The sequence below is a fragment of the Mobula birostris genome, chromosome 12, assembly GCF_030028105.1.
Source record: "Mobula birostris isolate sMobBir1 chromosome 12, sMobBir1.hap1, whole genome shotgun sequence".
NCBI lineage: Eukaryota > Metazoa > Chordata > Chondrichthyes > Myliobatiformes > Myliobatidae > Mobula > Mobula birostris.
In genome coordinates, this window is record NC_092381.1 from 27,425,368 (window position 1) to 27,443,221 (window position 17,854).

General features: G+C 39.9%; 1 protein-coding gene across 1 annotated transcript in view; it reads left to right on the plus strand.

Annotated features, from left to right (window-relative positions):
• snx7 (sorting nexin 7) overlaps positions 1-17,854 on the plus strand; it is a 74,699-nt gene that overhangs the window by 19,229 nt on the left and 37,616 nt on the right. The window contains exon 2 of the mRNA XM_072273511.1: positions 12,908-13,090. Coding sequence (XP_072129612.1) covers positions 12,908-13,090 — 183 coding nt within the window. The remainder of the gene's footprint in view (positions 1-12,907; positions 13,091-17,854) is intronic.

Sequence of the window (17,854 nt, forward strand, 5' to 3'; positions counted from 1 at the left end):
GAATTGAACTCCGAGCTGTAATAACGTCGCACTAACCGCTACGCTACGGTGACACCCCTATATCAACTATTTGGCTAAGTACAGCAAATAACATTTGCAGATCTGGTGATGACTAAAGTGAGTGGAATTGTAAGTAATCCAAACAAGAGAAAATCTGCAGATGCTGGAAATCCAAGTAACACACACACAAAATGCTGGAGGAACTCAATAGGCCAGGCAGCATCTGTGGAAAAGAATACAGTCAACGTTTTGGGCCAAGACCCTTCAGCAGGACTGGAGAAAAAAGATGAGTCAGAGTAAGAGGATGGAGCAAGGGGAGAGAGATACACAAGGTGATAGGTGAAACCTATCTGTCCTCTCCTATTAGATTCCCCCTTCTCCAGCCCTGTATCTCTTTCACCAATCAACTTCCCAAACCTTTACTCTTCTCCTTCACTGTTTCATCTATCACCCAGTGTTTTTTTCCTCCCTTCTCCCCCCCCCCAACTCTTTCTCTGACTCCATCATGGCAGATGGTGTAAAGTGCTGAAAATGTGAGCTTCGACAGGAATGTTTTTAATGGTAGTGCAACAGAGCAGTTAGAAAGGCAAATGGTAGTGGGCATTTAGTGAAAGAGAATTTGACTACAGTAGAAAATTCCCTGCTGCAATTGAGTCGGATATTATGAACCATATCTGGTGACTTACATTTAAATTTGGTCTCATTGCATGTGTAGTGGAGGAAGACAGCAAAGATTCTCTAGCTAGGTATCTGGAATGGCAGATCTTTGAATGAGAAGGTACTCAGTAGTCTGGACCTCTATTTTCTAGAGCAGAGAGATGACAAGAGGGGGTTTAAAAAATGCAAAGATATCTGAAATAAAATGAAAATGCCGGAAACTTAAGTATTTCAGACAACATCTGTGATAAATGAAAGAGTTAACTTTTCAAGTTACTGTATTCAAAAGAAAAGACTTTACTCGGTTGAAAGAATAGCCTATTGATTGCATCTTGAAAAGACTTGCATTAATTCTTGGGGTTTCTGAAATCAGTGCTTTCGGAATTTTGAAGAGAGAATCTTGAAGGTGTTTCGGGAGGGGGAAGAAAGAACTTGAACAGGAAACTGAAAGTAATGCTAATATTGATTCAGCACTGCCTGTGTTTAGTCATAGCTCAGAAAAAAAATCTTTTCAAACTGATGATCATGCCAAGAAATTCAGAGTGGAAACCATTACAGCTTCAACTAGATTCCTGTGCTTGGCCTTCTCTAATATTCAACTTATTGCTAACCTTGAGACTGAAATCTTATATTTGTCCTTCTGAATCACCTGCTGAATTTGCTAAGGTTCAATCTCATTATTTAATGATTGCTGCTACAAAAGCTGGGCAACAAAATTATATCGAATTTACTGGTAATTAAAAATTATTTGCCGAAATTAAAGGTGGTTTGCAAGTCAGAAAACTCAAAAATAAAATTGAGAGTGAAACATGCAGAAGTTTAATTGTAAAATGGTATATACGTTGAGAAGCTGCTCTGAAGAATTCTGTTTTGTTTATTAATTGAGATACAGTGTGGAACAGGCCCTTCCGGACCTTCAAGCCACACCGCCTAGCAATCCCCCACCTCCCATTTAACCTTAGCCTAATCATGGGACAATTTACAATAATCAATTAACCTGCCAGCTGGTATGTCTGTGAATTGTGGGAGGAAACCCACGCAGTCACGAGGAGTGCATACAAACTTCTTCCGGTCAGTTCCGGGAATTGAACTTAGTCGCTGGTACTGTAAAGTGTTGTGCTAACCACTACGCTGCCCTAAAAGATACAGCCCACGAGCTCTTACTCCCCAGTTACACCCATGCGGTTAATTAACCAACTAACCCACATGTCTTTGGAATGTGGGGGAAACTGGAGCACCTGGAGTAAAACTCTCACAGTCACAGGGAGAATGTACAAACTCCTTGTAGGCAGTGGCAGGATCAAACCCAGGTCACTGGCACTGTTAATAGTGCTCTACTAACTGCTATGCTACTGTCCCTTCCCGAAGTCTGCGTTAGATAGAATTTGACCCTTGCTTTGAGATGTGTCTTTGATATTTGCAGGGATAACAATTGATATAGAAGTATCAATTACTTTGGTAAAATAGAAATTACAGACAATGCAAAATGGAGTAGAAAATAATCAGACATTTTGCCTGAAGACTGGCAACGTAACCCTTCAAGGTCCCGGAATTTCAGGCATAATAGGGAATGTAAAAGAGGAGGGGGTGTTCATTAGTGATCAGTGAGATCATCTCTGCCATAGTGATGAAGGATTTCTTTGAAGGTTCTACAAATGAGGCCATGTTGACAGAGGTCAGAAATGGGGACAATTACTTTGCATGGATTATAATATAGGCCTCCCAAGTCAGCAGGCGACAGAAGAAGACAACCTATAGAGGGGTTCAGAATAAATCTTTATAATAGCATGGAGATTTTAGCTTCAGTATTTACTTTGTGAAAAAATGAGACTGGGTGGAATTTTTATAATACCTCCAGGAAGACTTTTTTTTGGAGCTGGTCCTACGAGGGATGCAGCCAATAATGGAACGTTTTAATTACATGTATGGAGAGACAGAAAGAACTGTATTTGCTTCACTGGAGCAGAACAGGCTGAAGGGTGACCTGATCAACATGTATAATCAGAGACACTCTGCCATGGTAGTGTTGTTTAAGACCAGAGGGCATAGGTTTATGGTGAGCGTGCACAGGAAGAATCTTTTCAACCAAAGAATGGTTACAATCTGGGACACACTACCTGCGAGGGTGATGAAAGGAGGTATTTAGTCAACATTTAGGTAACATCTCAATGACCAGTTGAATTGCCAGATACAGACTGAGAACCAAGTTCAGGTAAATGAGATTAGTATAAATAAATATTGGCATTGATGTAGTGGGCCAAAAGGTCTATTTCCTTGCTGTAAGACTTTATGATAGGTAGATGCTTTCCTCCACGTTTTGTGAATCACCTGTTGACATGGTAAGCCGGCTAGTGGTGTAGTGGCATCTACACCAGACTTTGAGGCGAGTGGTCCTGGGTTCGAACCCAGCCGACTTCTTGCACACTTTCCATCCGTGCTGGGTTGAACGTCAAGCTAACAATTCGGCCATGTAAAAAACAGATAAACACTAAAGAGACAGCAAGGTTGCCTCACGATATGCCTCAAGGCGCTGGGAGGAGCTAATTAACCGTTGTCATGATGAAATTTTTGATGTTCTGTACTGGAAACAGTTAAAGTTGATTAATGATACAATTTTTTAAAAAATGCATATATTTAGTGTTATGTAATGAGCCAGATTTGATAAGGGAACTCGAGGTAAAGGAGCCATTAGGAGGTAGTGACCATAATATGGTAAGTTTTAATCTACAATTTGAGAGGGAGAAGGGAAGATTGGAAGTGTCAGTATTACAGTTGAACAAAGGGGACTATGGACACCTGAGGGAGGAGCTGGCCAAAGTTGACTGGAAAGATACCTTAGCAGGGATGACAGTAGAACAACAATGGCAGGTATTTCTGGGAATAATACAGAAGAGGCAGGATCAGTTCATTCCAAAGAGGAAGAAGGGTTCTAAGGGGAGTAAGGGGCGACCGTGGATGACAAGGGAAGCCAAGGACAGTATAAAAATAAAAGAGAGGAAGTATAACATAGCAAGGATGAGTGGGAAGCCAGAGGATTGGGAGACCTTTAAGGAGCAACAGAAGAAACTAAAAAGGCAATACAGGGGGAAAAGATGAGGTAAGAAGGTAAACTAGACAAAAATACAAAGGAGAATAGTAAAAGCTTCTTTAGGTACAGGTGTCCCCTGTTTTTCGAACGTTCGCTTTACAAAACCCCACTGTTAGGAAAGACCTACATTAGTTCCCTGTTTTCGCTAACAGAAGGTGTCTTCACTGTTATGAAAAAAGCAGCACGCGATAAAAATCAGCACGTGCCCCAAGCAGGCGCTCTCCCCGGGATTCAGAACTGCATTCTCACCGGCATTGCTTACACACATGCCTCTGAGCAAGATGAGTTCTAAGGTATCAGAAAAGCCTAAAAGAGCTGGTAAGGGTGTTACACTTAGCATAAAACTAGACATAATTACGGGTTTCAATCGTGGTGAACGAAGTAAGGACAAAGTGAGTTTAGCTTGTGGAAGTTGACGAAGATGATGTTGAAGAGGTTTTGGCATCCCATGACCAAGAACTGATAGATGAAGAGCTGATGCAATTGCAAGAGGAAAGGATAACAATCAAAACTGAATGCAGTAGCGAAAGTGAAGTCGTCCAGGAACTGGGTACGTCGGTTTAGGGCATATTTGCAGGATGGTTTGAGTGCTTACAAAGAGCTGTATGATAGAAAAATGCGCGACGCTAAGCGGTCAAGCATACTGTCGTTTTTCAAGCCTTCCACATCAGCCATAGCAGATGACGAACCTCGACCTTCTCTATCGAGGCAGGCAGACATAGGAGAAGATGATATGCCTGCCCTAATGGAAACAGATGACGAGATGACACCCCAGTGTCCCACCACCCCAAACCCCGGGCCGCGGACAGATACCGATTCGCGGAGAATGCAGCAGTAGCCGGGAGACACCCAGCACATCTTTAAGAGGAAAAGCGGAAATAAACAAGCTAATTAATTAGGTACCGCCTGGCACGTAAATGTCAGCCCAGATCAGAGGTGATTGCTGATTGCGACGCCTCTGATCTGGGCCAACATTTACGTGCCGGGCGGCACCTAATTAATTAGCTTGTTTATTTTGGCTTTTTTCTTAAAGATGCGCTGTGTGCCTCCCGGTTACCGCTGTACCCCTGAATGCTTCGCGGCCCGGTATCGGTTTGCTGCCCGGAGGGTGGGGGCCACTGCACCACCCCAACCTGCGACGACTCAGCCTAACACACCATCATCAGTGTGCTCTGCGCTGTCTTCCCGATTCCCGTAAGTGATGCTGCACTGTACATACATTATTTCTACTTTATATAGGCCGTGTATTTTTATGCATTATTTGGTATGATTTGGCAGCTTCATAGCTTAAAGGTTACTGGAGGGTGCTTGTGCTGTGTTTTTGCCAAGAGTGCTTGCGTGAGATTTTCGCTACGGAGAAAAGTGCAGGCAATTATTGTGGAAAAGTACAGTATTTCTACTTTATATAGGCTGTGTATTCATCATATCATTCCTGCTTTTACTATATGTTACTGTTATTTTAGGTTTTATGCGTTATTTGGCATGATTTGGTAGGTTATTTTTGGGTCTGCGAATGCTCACAAATTTTTCCCATATAAATGGTAATTGCTTCTTCGCTTTATGACATTCCGGCTTACGAACCTTTTCATAGGAAAGCTCTACCTTCGGATGGCAGAGGAAACCTGTATGTGAAGAGGAACAAATTAGTTAAGACCAAAGTTGGGCCCTTAAAGACAGAAACGTGTGAAATTATGGGGAACAAGGAAATGGCAGACGAGTTGAACAGGTACTTTGGATCTGTCTTCACTAGGGAAGACGCAAACAATCTCCCAGATGTAATAGTGGCCAGAGGACCAAGGGTAACAAAGGAACTGAAGGAAATTCGCATCAGGCACAAATTGGTGTTGGGTAAACAGATGAGACTGAGGGTTGATAAATCCCCAGGGCCCGATGGTCTCTAAATAGCTGCGGTCCCAGCTATTTAAGGAGGTGGCTCTAGAAATCGTGGACACATTGGTAATCATTTTCCAATGTTCTATAGATTCAGGATCAGTTCCTGCGGATTGGAGGGTAGTTAATGTTATCCCACTTTTTAAGAAAGGAGGGAGAGAGAAAACAGGCAATTATAGACCAGTTAGTCTGACATTAGTGGTGGGGAAGATGCTGGAATCAATTATAAAAGATGTAATAGCAGCATATTTGGATAGCAGTGGCAGGATAGGAAAGAGTCAGCATGGATTTACGAAGGGGAAATCATGCTTGACTAATCTTCTGGAATTTTTTGAGGATGTAACTATGAAAATGGACATGGGAAAGCCAGTGGATGTAGTGTACCTGGACTTTCAGAAAGCCTTTGATAAGGTCCCACATGGGAGGTTAGTGTGCAAAATTAGAGCAAATGGTATTGGGGGTGGGGTACTGACATGGATAGAAAATTGATTGGCAGACAGGAAACAAAGAGTAGGGATTAATGGGTCCCTTTCAGAATGGCAGACGGTGACTAGTGGGGTACCGCAAGGCTCGGTGCTGGGACCGCAGCTATTTATAATATACATTAATGATTTAGATGAAGGGATTAAAAGTAACATTAGCAAATTTGCCGATGACACAAAGCTCGGAGGCAGTGTGAAATGTGAGGAGGATGTTATGAGAACGCAGGGTGACTTGGACAGGTTGGGTGAGTGGGCAGATGCAGTTTAATGTGGATAAATGTGAGGTTATCCACTTTGGTGGCAAGAACAGGAAGGCAGATTACTATCTGAATGGTGTCAAGTTAGGAAAAGGGGAAGTACAACGAGATCTAGGTGTCCTTGTTCATCAGCCACTAAAAAAGTAAGCATGCAGGTATAGCAGGCAGTGAAGAAAGCTAATAGCGTGATGGCCTTCATAACAAGGGGAGTTGAGTATAGGAGCAAAGAGGTCCTTCTGCAGTTGTATAGGGCCCTGGTGAGACCACATGTGGAATATTGTGGTTGGTCTCCAAATTTGAGGAAGGACATTCTAGCTATTGAGGGAGTGCAGCGTAGGTTCACAAGGTTAATTCCCGAGATGGAGGGACTGTCATATGTTGAAAGATTGGAGCGACTGGGATTGTATACACTGGAATTTAGAAGGATGAAAGGGGATCTGATTGAAACATATAAGATTATTAAGGGATTGGACACGCTAGAGGCAGGAAATGTGTTCCCGATGTTGGAGGAGTCCAGAACCAGAGGTCACAGTTTAGGAATAAGGGGTAGACAATTTAGAACAGAGTTGAGGAAAAACTTTTTCACACAGAGGGTTGTAGTTCTGTGGAATGCTCAGAAGGCAGTGGAGGCCAATTCTCTGGATTCTTTCAAAAAAGAGTTAGATAGAGCTCTAAAAGATAGCAGAGTGAAGTGATATGGGAGAAGGCAGAAAAGGGTACTGTTTGTGGATGATCAGCCATGATCACAGTGAATGGTGGTGCTGGCTCGAAGGGCTGAATGGCCTACTCCTGCACCTATTGTCTATTGTCTATTTCAGAAACAAGGATTTCTTTGCATTGAGCCATCTTTTTGTAATGAAACGTGCCAGGTGCAGCCATTTATAAGTTGAGATACTCATATTTATTTGATACATATTTTAAGCAGAAGGTGGTTGGTGAGGACCAGTAAATATGATCTTTGCTTTTAAAAAATTTAAGAAGTTTTTCAGACTTTTAAGAATTCCTTTTTTTATATATCACAAGCACTGCAAGTTTGCATGTTCACTGCAATTCAATACATGCTGGGTGAATAAATCGTGGAACTCCTGAGACGTGAGATTTAAGTAACCAAATTCTTGGAATTTTTCACTGATGTGGACTGTTACTAAAAAATTAACTGCCGTATGCCTACTTTCTTCAACTGTAATAGTGATGTGCGTGCATCCAAATGTTTAGTGAGGTGATTTATTCTGCAGTTTTTAACAATTCAAATAAAAATAATAGTTTCAATTGAAACTTAGAGTTTCGGAAAAGCCAAGTTATCAGGATGAATCAGAATACTCATATGTTGTTACATATGTTATTACAAGTAAGCAAAGAATTGGGCAGGAATAAAATGGGTAATAAAACAAACCAAGAATTTCAAAGCTATACTACAAGAAAATGTTTTTTTAAACTTTGACGTGTACTGTTAACACCTTGACAAATAGTATTGTTCTGCAGAGGTGGGCAAATTTGATATTTTCTTCCATCTTTAGGCTTTTGCGTAATCTGCAGTGCACTGATGTCCTCCAATGCTTTTTGTTTTATCTATTCAAAGGTATAGCACAGAACAGACCCTTCTGGCCCAACAAGCACATGTCACCCAGCAAACCCACTTATTTAACCCTAGTCTGATCACCAGACAGTTTATAATGATCAATTAACCTACTAACTGGTACGTCTTTGGACTATAGGAAGAAAGCGACATGGTCACGGGGAGAAAGTCATAAGGTCACAGGCGACACCAGAATTGAACTCTGAACCTCACCCTTAGCGGTAATAACGTTGAGCTTACTGCTATGCTGTGATGGCATTATGTTCCCAAATTACATCTTTTTCAAGCTGAATGTGATAATAAAGCAACTTTATTTTATCATTGTGAATGGGAAAGGAGAAGATGTTGCTGCAAGGGTTTCAAGAAGGAGCAAATTATTGCATTTATAATTCTCACGTTTTCCCAAGTTTTCTCACTTAATAGTTAATGAACTGCTTTTGAAATGTAGCATTATTGTAATGAGCACATAACAGTTTGTGTACAGCAGTTTCGGACAAATTACTAAAAAGTCCATAAGATATGGGAGCAGGATTAGGCTTTTTGGCTCATTAAGTCTACTCTGCCATTCAGTCATGGCTGATCATTTTTTCCCCCCCCTCAGCCCCACTCTCCGGTCTTCACATTATAACCTTTGATGCCATGTCCAATCAAGGACCGATCAAGCTTTGCCTTAAATGCACTCAATGACCTGGTCTCCACAGCTGCCTGTGGTAATAAATTCCACAAATTCACTACACTCTGGCTCAAGAAATTTCTCCGCTTTTGTGTTTTAAATGGATGCCCCTTTATCCTGAGGCTGTGCCTTGTCCTAGACTCCCCACCATGGCAAACATCCTTTCCACATCTGCTCTGCCCAGGCCTTTCAACATTCAAAAGGTTTCAATGAGATCCCCCCCTCATCCTTCTAAATTTCAGTGAGTACAGACCCAGAGCCTTTAAACGTTCCTCGTATGATAACCCTTTTATTCCTGGAATCATCCTTGTGAACGTCCTCTGAACCCTCTCCAATGCCAGCACATCTTTTCTTAGATGAAGAGACCAAAACTGTTCACAATACTCAAGGTGAGACCTCACCAGTGCCCTCTAAAGCCTCAGCATCACACCTCTGCTCTGTATTCAAGACCTCTTGAAATAAATGCTAATATTGCATTTGCCTTCCTCACCACTGACTCTACCTGCAAGTTAACCTTTAGGGTGTTCTGCACAAGGACTCCCAAGTCCCTTTGCATCTCAGATTTTTGGATTTTCTCCCCATTTAGAAAATAGTCTACACATTCATTTCTACTACCAAAGTGCATGACTATGCATTTTCCAACACTGTACAGGGTTCCCCCGCTTTTCGAACGTTCGCTTTATGAAACCTCGCTGTTATGAAAGACCTCCATTAGTTACCTGTTTTCACTAACAGGTTTTTTCACTGTTAGGAAAAAAGGCAGCGTACGAAAAAAGCAGCACGCGATAAAAGGCAGTGCGCGCCCCGAGCAGCCAAGCTCCTCTTCCGGAACTGCATTCTAGCTGGCATTGCTTAAACATATGCCTGTGAGCAGCCGTTAGCAAGATGAGTTCTAAGGTATCGGAAAAGTCTAAAAGACTCGTAAGAGTGTTACACTTAACGTAAAACTAGACATAATTAAACGTTTCGATTGTGGTGAACGAAGTAAGGACAAAGTGAATTTGGCTTGTGGAAGTTGACAAAGATGATGTTGAAGAGGTTTTGGCATCCCATGACCAAGAACTGATAGATGAAGAGCTGATGCAATTGGAAGAGGAAAGGATAACAATCTAAACCGAATGCAGTAGCAAATGGACTGAAAGTGAAGTCATCCAGGAACTGAACGTGAAGCAACTGCATGCGATTTTCGCTGCAATGATTGCAGAAAAGTACGACTTTAATTTTGAAAGGGTACATAGGTTTAGGGCCTATTTGCAAGATGGTTTGAGTGCTTACAAAGAACTGTATGATAGAAAAATGCACAAAGCTAAGTAGTCAAGCATACTGTCGTTTTTCAAGCCTTCCACATCAGTCACAGCAGACGACGAACCTCAACCTTCGACATCGAGGTAGGCAGACATAGAAGAAGGTGACCTGCCTGCCCTGATGGAAACAGACGATAATGAGATGACACCCCAGTGTCCCACCACCCCAACTCCCAGGCCGCGGACCAATACATTGCCGCGGAGAATGCAGCGGTAGCTGGGACGCACCCAACACATCTTTAAGAAAAAAGCTAAAGATTAAACAAGATTGGGAGAGAGAACTTAAATATGACTTTTGTTAATGAAGATTGTTTGCGAGTTCTGAAAATGGTTAATTCGTCTTCGATATGTGCCAACCATTGTTTAATTCAATTTAAAATTGTTCACCGTTATTATTTAACAAAGGAGAGGCTATCCAAAATATTTCCTAATATAGATAATTATTGTGATAGGTGCAAAAATGAAGTAGCTACTTTGTCACATATGTTCTGGTCATGTCCCTCATTGAAATCTTTTTGGAAATCTTTATTTTCTACAATTTCTAAAGCTTTGAAAATTAATTTACAACCTAATATACTGACTGTTCTATTTGGAATAGTTCTGCATCATATTCAGGGTATTTCATTTTCAAACCAACATGTAATTGCATTCGTTACATTGTTGGCAAGAAGGGCTATTTTATTGAAATGGAAAGATACCTCTGCTCCTACACTAATTCAATGGTTTTCCCAAGTAAAGTTATGTCTTAGTTTGGGAAAAATTAGAAGTAGAACTTCTGATCCCCGATTAGATTTTGAGAGAAGGTGGGGCTCTTTTGCCAAATATCATCATTTAATTTGAATTAATTTATATGGTTTCCTTCCAATTTTATGTTATATAAATGTGATTTGGCGATTGTTGTTTTCTTTTTCTTCTTTTATATATATTTTTTTCGTTAGCATATATAATTTTTTTTCTTCAGCTTTATTAATTATATACTAATTTCTGTGGTAGCCAGTGCTATCATGTTTGCTGTTGTGTGCTGGGGCAGCAGGCTGAGGGTAGCAGACACCAACGGAATCAACAAACTCATTCGTAAGGCCAGTGATGTTGTGGGGATGGAACTGGACACTCTCACGGTGGTGTCTGAAAAGAGGATGCTGTCTAAGTTGCATGCCATCTTGGTCAATGTCTCCCATCCACTACATAATGTACTGGGTGGGCACAGGAGTACATTCAGCCAGAGACTCATTCCACTGAGATGCAGCACAGAGCGTCATAGGAAGTCATTCCTGCCTGTGGCCATCAAACTTTACAACTCCTCCCTTGGAGGGTCAGACACCCTGAGCCAATAGGCTGGTCCTGGATTTATTTCATAATTTACTGGCATAATTTACACATTACTATTTAACTATTTATAGTTCTATTACCATTTATTATTTATGGTGCAACTGTAATGAAAACCAATTTCCCCCAGGATCAATAAAGTCTGACTATACTATACTATTTGCTGAACTTCTGTATTTTATAGCTGTAGAAGATCATATATCAATAAAAAGATTTTTAAACTGAAAATGAAAGAAAAAAGCCGAAATAAACATGCTAATTAGATAGGTGCCACCCGGCACGTAAATGTCGGCCCAGATCAGAGGTGATTGCCGATTGCGTCGCCTCTGATCTGGGCCGACATTTACATGCCGGCTGGCACCTAATTAATTAGCTTGTTTATTTCGGCTTTTTTCTTAAAGATGTGCTGGGTGCGTCCCGGCTACCACTGCACCACTGCATGCTTCGCGGACAGTATCAGTCCTCAGCCTGGAGGTTGGGGACCACTGCACCACCCCAACCTCCAACTCAGCCTAGCACACCATTATCAGTGTGCTCAGCGCTGTCTTCTGGATTCCGGTAAGTGATACTACACTGTACATACATTATTTCTACTTTCTATAGGCTGTGTATTTTTATGTGTTATTTGGTATGATTTGACAGCTTCATAGCTTAAAGGTTACTGGAGAGAGTATTTCTGCTGAGAGCACTTGCGTGAGATTTTGGCTACGGTGGACAGTGCGGCAATGATTGTACAAAAGTATTTCTACTTTATAAAGGCTGTGTATTTATCATATCATTCCTGCTTTTACTATATGTGACTGTTATTTTAAGCTTTATGTGTTATTTGGCATGATTTGGTAGGTTATTTGTTGGGTCTGCGAATGCTCACAAATTTTTCCCATATAAATAAATGGTAATTGCTTCTTCACTTTACGACATTCCGGCTTATGAACCGTTTTATAGGAACGCTCTACCTTCGGATGGCAGGGGAAACCTATACTTCATTTGCCACTCCCTTGCCCATTCTCCTAATTTGTCTAAGTCCTTCTGCAGCCTATCTGTTTCCTCGTTATCCATATACACAAAATGCTGGCAGAACTTAGCAGGTCAGGTAGCATCTGTGAGGAAGTGGCCAGATGATATTTTGGGCAGAATAAAAGAGTAGGGGGGAAAAGCAAGAGCTGGTAACTGACAGGTGAAATCAGGTGAGAAGAGGGCATACAGAAATGTGTGGGGGTTGTGGGAGGGAAGGGAATAATGTGAGAAGCTGTGAGGTTATAGGATGGGAAGGCAGAGGGCTAAATGAAGAATCTGTTAGAGGATAGGGGGCCATGATCACAGTCTACTGTGAAAATCAAGTACTAAGATGAATTCGTTCTTCTGAGTATAATTGGAATAAGTATCCCTCCCACAACATATATAACTTATCAAGACAGGAGAAACTGCATTGAATAATAATTAAAAAGAAAAGTTTCGGTTTGTAAAACTAAATTCACAATGCATAACCAAAAATAGCTTATTATATGAATGTTGAAGAATAATATTGGATAAGATATGACTGGATTGAAAACAGTTCTGCGTGTGGCTTGGTCCATGTAAAAGTTGCTTATGCTATTTCACGGCAATGAGTCTTTTGAAAATGCAGTAACTATTGTGATTTGTCTTCCAACAGGATCCTACTTTCAGTGATGCCAGTTCTCTCAATATCTCCATGCCCACTTCACCTTCCTCCATGATTAATCAGCACACTTTGGAAGATGAACCAGACAGCAAAGATCTTTTTGTCACAGTTGATAATCCAGAGATTCATGCCACTCCATTTGATAACTTTTATACTTACAGAGTTATTACGAAGGTAAAAGATAAAGTTAATTACTAGTTTCTTCTGCTTCTGCTTGGTGTTTGTGGTTCTAGTATTGAATTTTGTAAACTGACAATTTACTCATGTAAACATTTTGTTCTAAAATGAAGATGCAAGGGAGAGAGAGAATCTATGGTATGTCAAATACTGGGTGAATGCCTAGTCTTTGGGATACTGCAAGTCTGTGTCTTTGCTGTTGCTTTGCTCACACTTGAGTGCTTGGTGGTGGGTGCTGATGCTTTTTTTTTGCTGGTGGGGCAAGGGGGGATCTTTGCTTGCTGCCACATACGCGCGGGCGGGAGGGGAGCTGGGGGGGACTTTGGGGTTCTAACACTTAACTGTCATTCATAATTTTGGGGCACTCTGTTTTTGTGGATGGTTGCAAAGAAAAAACATTTCAGGATGAATATTGTTTACATTTCTCTGACGTTAAATGTACCTTTTGAAACTTTGAAACCTTTGAAGTAAGTAATTTGTGAGCAATATGTTGAATAAGGTGATGCCTTATAAAGAGAAAACATACAGTTCTAAAGCTCAGCACATGTTTCAATATTCCATGGTGTTTTTGTTCAGGGATGTACCACTACCAAACATGAATTCTCTTAGTCAGATTTTAATTCTTCATAATTTTTGTCATGGGATGTGTTGGGCAATTTTCATAACAGCTAGTTATTAGTGATCGTAATCAGGACTTTTTTTTTTAGCATGCTTTTGCTATAACCCAGGTTAGTCATTAAGTTGTTATAACTTAACGCTATTCATCAGTATAATTGGCCTATTAGGTACAAAGCTTTTGTAGATATTGTATGTGTAAAATCTCTAGGTTACTAAATCTTTACATTATGTTGTTCAAATGTCTACTTAAAAATATCTTTAAATGATTGAGCAGTTTAGGGATGATTCTGTTTAGATTCCCTGGCTCTCCATTGCTCATTGATATTAGTTTATTATTGTCAAGTGTGGAGACGCAGTGACAAGCTTGTTTTGCATGCTGTTTAAAGCAGATCAAGTTGTTATAGCTTGTATTGAGCTAGAATTAAGTAAACCAATAACAATGCAGAATGAAAAATGCAGTGCAGGTAAATGATGAAGTGTAAAATGTGCTTCATTTAGGTGAAATGGTATCATAAAATTGTAAATTTAAGAACGTTAATTGGTTATTGTAAATTTTCCCATGATTAGGTTAGGATTAAATTGGGGGATTGTTGAATGGTACGGCTAGAAGGGACAACTACATGCTGTATCTCAATAAATAAATTGTACTAATGTGCAATTCTAAAAATTATATCATTTGTAAATATTAAAATTAGTAATATTTAATCTAAAAGCTAAATTAATATTTTTTCAACTTTTGAAATTAACTTAATCTAATGAAATTTCAGGTGAGATTTTTGTGTAGCATGTACTTTGATATACTTTTTGCTATGGGGTAGGAATAGTCAACTAAATATACCAATGCATCTAGCTTCGCCTTGAATGGTAGAAATAATTTAAGCAAATTTGGTTCACAATCTGATGGAAGTTTATTACTTTTATGACTCCAGTCCTATTTCAATTTTTTTTTCTTGTCAAGTAGAATATCTTAGATGTGTTTGATTTATAGGAATTTATGTAATGACTCCATTATACACATTCAATTTGCAAATTAAATTCCTTGCTCCCTTTTAACTACTAAAAGATTCAGAATAATAAAACTCTAAATTTTGTCTAGTTGAGTCTTGATGAAAATTGAGCAACAGGCTGCTCTATTTGGTTTCTGATATCAGTGTTATTAATCATAATGAAGAAGACGGTTTTGCACAAGTAACATATTCTTTCCTGTATTGTAAGAACTTTCCATGCAATTTGCAATTCTATTGAGGCTATTGGTACTTGTCTTTTTATAATGGAAGACATCTGACAGCATCTTCTGGTATATGCATTCATACAGCTAAAATGTAAGTATTGGATTGCTGTTGATGGTTTCCTGCTTTGCAAGGTGTGCTGCTGCAATCACCTCTTGAAATTTGCAGGAATCAGTGAACTGAGGAGAACCTGAGGTACTTACAAAATAATTCGCTGTTTCTGAAGCACAATCCCTGAAAATGTTATGCTTTGTTACATGAAATGTAACTGGATTTTAATGCCATAATCAATGCTTGATGTTCTCTGGGAATTGAGAGAAAGGTTGCTGACATGATGATCGAGCCAGATCTAAGTAGATGGGGAGCTACTCAATGCTGAATTTTTGAAAGAAAAGCAAAACTTGACACCTACTCAGTAGGTCGGGCAGCACTGGCAGGAAGAACGATTTAATGTTGCAGATTACCCCTCAGTGGAACCTGTTTCTAACATTTTCTGGCTTTATTCTAAATGGGAATTTGAAAGAATTACAGATAGTTTTTTTTTAAGATCCAGAAGTAGACTGGTTGGAAGAAATATATTTTGGCGATGACTATGGGTCGTGTAAAAGAATGAAAAGAAAATTATTTCAGTAATGAAAATAGCAAGCCCATGTAGAGTGTTGAGATCAGGATGTTGGCTTTGAACATGGATAGACTTCATATGTAGTGTGAGGTTAGGGAGGAACTGCTGAGGGAGAGGGAGAACACGAACACCAGTTGAAATTAACCAAGGATACAAGTTACTGCAGAGATCTTGGAACAAAATCTGAGAGGAAATTGTATTGAGAACTTGGTGTGTTGGTTGGGTGGAAGTAAAGAAGAAGGATTTCAGATGACCTATCAATTTAAAGTGGATCAGAGGCACAGAAATATTGCAAAGGATGGAACATAGTTCAAAAACAGAATGGGGGTGGGTAGAATGGGGAGTAAAGAGAGATGCTTATTATGCTTAAAGTTGCTCTGAAGTTTGCTATAAGTCAACTCCAAAAACAGTCAACAAGCTTTCAAGAGGGAATTGGATAAACATTTTAAATAGTGAAGGAAGAATGGTCTGCAAGACATTAAAATAGACTTGATGTCCTATGCCATGACGTTTCTACAATTCTCTCTGTCCTGGAAAACTTAATTTTACACGTATTATCATTTCCTTAGATCTGAATTTCATACACAATTTAAAATATTAAGTTTGTCTGGTATTTCATATTAGCATTCATTTTACTCTCTATTTCCATATACTCATTTATGAGCAATTTTGAATTATCTAGCAATACATCATTTTGATAAAAAGTTTGTCTTAAATACAGTTTATAAATGAACTTGTTTGGTGAATGTATGAATTTGTACTTTTAAAGCCAGTATAGAAATCAGTATCTGATTTGAGGCAATAACGTCCTTAGAATAAATAATAATGTTAGGAAGGGGTACAGATACTTCTGATATGGCTACCATCAAATTCTTTAAGCGTTTGGTTAAAGACTTGCTGGTTTCATCTGCAGTAACTTATGGCTGCTCAGGAATTAGAAGTGCAGCTAACAGAGTCACTGGCTCAGGTTCTTCCATTCAGTTCCAGTCCTAAGTACTGCTTTGTTCTGTTTGTATGGAGTTTGTGCATTGCTTTTACTCTGGTGTATCTGATCTCTCCCATATCCAAAAGTACCTGATGTTTTATTTTTGGTTATTAGTAAGCAGTCAGGGTTTTCAGATGCCTTGTGAGGGCGAATTTGAAATTAGAATCAAAAGAACAAATTTTTACCAGGTTGAGCATATACCTCCACCATCCAGGCCATGCTGTCTTTTCGCTGTTCAAAGAGAAGGTACAGGAGCCTCGGGACTGTGAACCAGTGGGGATAACATCATTCTATACTGGGTGGTAGGATAATTGGTCATTGTAACTTGTCCCATGATTAGGCGTGGGTTAAATAGGGGGTTGCTGGATGGGCAGGTTTGGAAGATCAGAAGGGCCTGTCCACACTGTATCTAAAATAAATAAATAACTGCACTTGCTCCAGCATTGAACTGTTCCCACAACCTATGGATTCACTTTCAAGGACTCTTCATCTCATGTTCTTGATATTTATTGCTTACTCATGATTTTTTTCTCTTTTGTACTTGCACGACTTGTCTTTTGCCCATTGGTTGCTTGTCCACCCGATGGGTGCAGTTTTTCAGTGATTCTGTAATGTTTTGTGGATTTACTGAGTATGCCCTCAAGAAGGTGAATCTCAGGGTTGTGTGTGGTGACATGTACAATACTGTGCAAAAGTCTTGGGCACATATATATATAGCTAAGGTGCCTGAGACTTTTACACAGTACTATGTTTGTCAACATGGAGTGGAGAGCAAATTTGTAAATCAGGGAGATCCAAGGATGTTGGGAATGGTGAGGGTGGAGTGCAGTAGGGGTATGGGACAGGTGGCAAAGGAAGATTGCCAAGATGGTGTGGATGCAGACATACCTAGTCCTGAGACACAGGGCAAGGTCATTTGATTTCAAACATTTGGTTTATTGTTCATTACAGAATGTCTCTCTGGTGCTTCCTACCCCCCCCCCCCGCCTTTCCCTTTTTCCAACCATGATCCCCTATCCCTACCTCCTTCTTACTCTCAGTCCACAATTATACTGCAATACATAAAATTACTAAAGAACAGTGCAGAAGTCTTAGGCACCCTGTGTGTGTGTGTGTATGTACTTTGATAATAAATTTACTTTGAACTTTGGCTAAATGAAAATGTGTACAATTATCATTGCAAGTTTATGTGAGTAAAACTTAAGTTTTAATTATTTCTACTGAAGGTTGACAAACTTTGAAAAATGCCTTATGTCAGGACCTGGAAAGATACGCAGTAACTCCTACTGTTTTGGAAATATAGAATA